Source organism: Drosophila serrata, unplaced genomic scaffold (assembly GCF_035046125.1).
Source record: "Drosophila serrata isolate PLE 108 unplaced genomic scaffold, ASM3504612v1 contig_240, whole genome shotgun sequence".
In the NCBI taxonomy this organism is placed as follows: Eukaryota; Metazoa; Arthropoda; class Insecta; order Diptera; family Drosophilidae; genus Drosophila; species Drosophila serrata.
In genome coordinates, this window is record NW_028257138.1 from 5,214,718 (window position 1) to 5,219,314 (window position 4,597).

General features: G+C 39.6%; 1 protein-coding gene across 2 annotated transcripts; it reads left to right on the forward strand.

Moving 5' to 3' along the window:
* The first annotated feature begins 1,045 nt into the window (after positions 1-1,045).
* LOC110183470 (uncharacterized) lies at positions 1,046-1,871 on the forward strand. 2 transcript variants are annotated; one of them, XM_020951749.2, is made up of 2 exons: positions 1,046-1,700; positions 1,753-1,871. In XM_020951749.2, exon 1 carries the CDS (start codon positions 1,187-1,189, stop codon positions 1,598-1,600), a length of 414 nt encoding a protein of 137 aa, XP_020807408.1. In that variant the 5' UTR covers positions 1,046-1,186; the 3' UTR covers positions 1,601-1,700; positions 1,753-1,871. The 2 variants fall into 2 exon arrangements, with proteins under 2 accessions (XP_020807408.1, XP_086686897.1); XM_086830771.1 differs by having other exon boundaries at positions 1,756-1,871.
* The last annotated feature ends 2,726 nt before the right edge of the window (positions 1,872-4,597 follow it).

Sequence of the window (4,597 nt, forward strand, 5' to 3'; positions counted from 1 at the left end):
TGTTTTTCTGTCTTTTATGGAATCGACATGCCTTTAATACCGCTCAATCAAACCCAGACTCCCGGAACTGGCCCACCATAAATCTTATGACCAAAAAAGAAAAAAGGAGGGAATGAGGACTCTCGGGCTGGCCAAAAATTATTACATGCCTCATTTGCCAGCGCCTTGAAGAGTCTGCTTATTATATTTTGATTATTTTTGGCACGCGTGTTCCGCAGGACCAAAAGGACCTTGCCGCGTTCCCACTTCCGTTTCGAGTGCTGTAAACAAATTCGTCTGGCGGTGGTCAAGGGGGCGTTGCTGGTGGCTCATCAGTCGAGATTGGCGGGAAGCTGGGAGATAAACAGGCCAGCTGGATTTTCTTTCTGGTTTTCTTTTTTTCCAGTTTTTTTTTCTTTGCACTCTCCCTCTTTCGGTTGCATAATTTTTTCATTTTATTTTGTACTCGTTGTTGGCCCGCTTTTGTCCATAATGAGATATCTCTATTCTCCTTTGTTTCTTTTCATCATTTTTCCGCCGCACTCCGTCCATTGTGTTTTTGGTGTGTGCGTGTGTGTTTGTTGTTTTTGCATTTCGCGAAATGCCGCTGGGAAATTCGTGTAACGGTAGGAGCAAGGAAAGGAGGAAAATCTACTGGGCTCAAACGGCAATGATGGCGTCGAGGTGGTCTTATTAATTAGGACACGCGCCCTGAGTTATATATTTTTTCCCCTAATATTCACATGAAGCATCGCAGAAGGGACAGCGGTTTTTTGTTATTTAAATTCGCAGTAATTTTTTGCAGGCGAGCTCCTCTTGATTGCCAAATGTAATTTGCATGAGAATGCCCCGGCGCGAAAAAAACTACAGAAAAAAATATACATAGTATAAATAAAAGGGGACTTCACCACCGAAATGTCAATCCCAACAAAAGAAAATAATTTCAAAAGACAATAAAAACGGAGTTCTGAAGAGAGACATTTATATACTATATATTTGTATACTTTCATTCTAGAATATTTCAAAAGAAGCTTAGCAATCCTTAGGTAACATGTCTTATTGATCTTCTCCTAGATTCTAGACGTATTTCATTCCCAAGTAGGTAGCTGGAAAACCATTCGAAATTAAGCCACAAATTTCGAGTCACTACTGAAGTACTGACCTCTCACTGTAATCCTTTTTGAGAAAAAAGAAACGTGTCAAGGCCATGTCCAGAGGGATGACCATGGGCTTTGCCCGGCTAATCAATCCGGGCGTGGTGCTCCATCCGGAGATTCAACAGAAGATAGCCGTCTTTGAGGCCATGGGGGCAGAACGATCGCAGCTGGAAGGTGACCTGGGTCGATTGCGTCGCAAACAAGAAGAAACCGAGGACAACTTGGCCGATGCTCTGGCCGAAGATGAGTTCCAATGCAATCTGCGTGGCCAGCAGTATACGGGTCCCGGCGAGGACGAGCTGCAGGACATACTCAAGAGACACCTGAGCGGCATCATTGAAAAGCTGGCGACCAAGTATGAACGCATCATCAACCTGGACAGCGATATCAGGAAGCTGAAGGGCACCATCGAGAAGGCAATTGCCACGGCCAATGAGGAATCGGCTGCCGCTGCCTCCCAGTGAAGTGATTTTTCACTCTTTTTCCCAGCCATTTCCCTTCAAATTTTCGTTTGATTTAAAGCAACTTGTGGCTTCTCCAAGGAAATGCTGCAAAGGCTGATAAGTAAGTCTACCTGTTTATCTGTGAATTCTATATATTTTATAAATACCTTCAGCAGAAAACTAGACTGGCAGAAAAACTCAAGAGAAACCAACCGCCCTTATGTATTTTTAAATTAGTTTTATTAACCAAGTGTTATCAGAAGTAAAACAAAAAAACTTGGAGAAGCCAAAACTGAAGGTATTTTAAATATTTCCAATTAGTTTTCCTGTAATACACCCTCCTCAGCTTTAAATATACTTCCTGAACTATATTTTCATAAATTTAAAACCGCAACAATCTCATTTCCTGCCGTTTTTCACACACACACAAGTGAGACTTTTGCAAATTTAATTGCGTATACGCACTGTGGCCTCGAAAAGCCCGGACTTACTGCAGATGCGCTCTGCTGACTCTATCCCTAAGTGCATAAATTCAAGTGTCTGGCTTTGTAAAAAGATATAGCATTGGCCAGAGATCAATATGAGAATTTATTGAATTTCCTGTGGCCGGAACAGTCACATGCACTCCAAACTTGAGAACCTTATCCCAGCCGCAAATAATAATATTTAATATTATAAATGCATAAGGAGTAATTAAATTGCCAAAACAATGCACTATTTTAATTGGGAAAAAGAGCCACAAAGTGAAAAAACATTTAAATACAGACGATATGGAAGTGCTGTTTACCTATTTGTTGTTACTTCGTCTTGGTTAAGCATTTATAGCCCGAGGTTTTCAGGAAGCAGACGAGAGATTTATTTGAACAAAGGCAGGCAATCCATTTGGCTCTCCTACTACCTTTACTTTACCTTACTTTACTCTAATTAATTAAATTGGAATGTGTTCCCCCAGCAGTATTTTGTTTGTGATAGTAGTAAGTAACCAAGGAAGGTTTTCCCCCTCTGGCCAATGCAAATTTCCCAACCAGACACGGGGCTTAACGAGAGCATTTGCATGAAGTCAATCATCTCGACTGCTTCTGGTGGTCAGTGAACCGAGGATAAGACACTTTGTGTCTGTGCCTTCAATTCACTGCGACTTGGTGACTCCTCTGATTGCCTTTCATCCCATTCAGTTGGAAAATTCGCACTAACAAAGCATTATCTATAAAATATTCGCAAAGCACACGAAAAGAGAGTGGAAAATTATTGATGCTGTGAAAATCTCCGTGAATGGGAAAATCCGAAAAGGTAACAACGAATTTTGATTTCATTCGATTCTAAACATGTAGCATGAAATTGATCGAAATGTTTCCCACACTCTTAATCGCTTTTTAACCAGTCTTGACCTCATCAATTACAATTCCTACAACTTTAAAAAGTTTAATCAGCATTTTTTCGAAGGTCATCTGTGGACGGCGCCTCGTTTGTCTTCATTATGATAAATTGCCGATGCGAACATATTTCATCTAAGCGCTGAAATTCAGAACGAGGCGATAATGAGATGTTATTAATATCAACTTGCGACTTATTTAGTGACAAAACTCCTTTGGGTTCCACAGGCAAATAAAGCGGCGACGAAGAGCATAAGAAAATGTTTAGAGCCCTCGGAAAACCCTTGAAGGAAAAAAGTGAGAATAAGCCGGCTCTCGTTGAGGAGCTTTCAGAAGTGTCAAGAAAACAAATGACGGTCAGTTTTTTTTCCCCCACCGTTGCTCTGTTGTGTGTTCCTAAGCCAACCTTGAATAAACGGAAGCCTGGGCAAGTGTTAAACTTTCTTTTCTTCTAACATCAACGTTGCCCTTTTTCCTGAAGCCCTCCTACATCCCTGGGTTCGTTTTGTAACTTGAGAACATAAAAGGGACTTTCTGGCTGTCAAGAGAAAAAATATATCAAAATGAAGTTTATGACGAAAAATATGTATCCTGTCTTTGGATATTGTTTTTAATTGCACAGCAACAGACCCAAAGGGTATTATACAGTGCTCTTTTCTGTCTCCTAATCAGCTAATAATGTTACCTATTTAAATATCTGATACTAAATATATTTGCTTGGGGGTAATTTTCTTTCAATTTGCTGGCCAAACAGAAATGGCCAAGGCATAAAATACGGCCAGACCGATAAGGTTCCCTGATAAGGAAATTTGTGTGCCAAGACGTAACAACAATGGGGGACAAAAAACCCTCGGGAACCAACACAACAGCCGTCACACACATAAATCAAATAAATGGCAACCAAAAAAATGTGGCCAATAAAAAACCAAGCAAACAAAAAAATTAGTAGTAGAAATAGTGAACGGAAGGAAGCATTTGCAAATGCCTCTAATCCAAGAACGAAGAACGATCTGAACTAAAAAGGCAGAAATAAATCATCACTACTTTTTATATGTACTTCATAGGTGGTATCTTTAAGTGTTATTAAATGTTCCAATAATTTAAATTTATATATTTATATTTCCCTTAAATTATTCCCAAGGCTCAAAGAGAGAGAGAGGGGGTAATCGCATGTGAATTTCCATTATACAAAATTATGGGCAATTACATGTGCCAGTAACTGAATGATAATGTGCCACGGAGGACCTTCTTCGACTCCGATTTAGCCCATTCAAGCATATTGAATTCCACTTTGCTAATTTGCGTAATTGCGCAGCACACCCATCATGGCATTATTGAATCCTGCAGGATGCAGGCTGCAGGATGCGGATGCCATAAGGTGGCTTTAAGTAGGCAACACATGCACAAAGTGCCTTAAATTTCTGTATTTATTTATGCACATTCTTGTAATAATTGTACACTCACTAAATATAATAGCTTGCAGTGGTAGCATATAGAATTTATGCTAATAATTAGTCAACTAAGTGTACTTTGAGTCTTTGTAGTAAAGGCTTTTAGGGTATAAATAAAATAATAACAATACGAATAGTAGGAGATATTTCTGTGCTTACTATGATACATTATTAATAAAGCTAATAATTAAGAG

What these genes read in the sequence shown, in the direction of transcription:
- LOC110183470 (XM_020951749.2), top strand. Translation starts at nt 1,187, where the DNA reads ATGTCCAGAGGGATGACCATGGGCTTTGCCCGGCTAATCAATCCGGGC.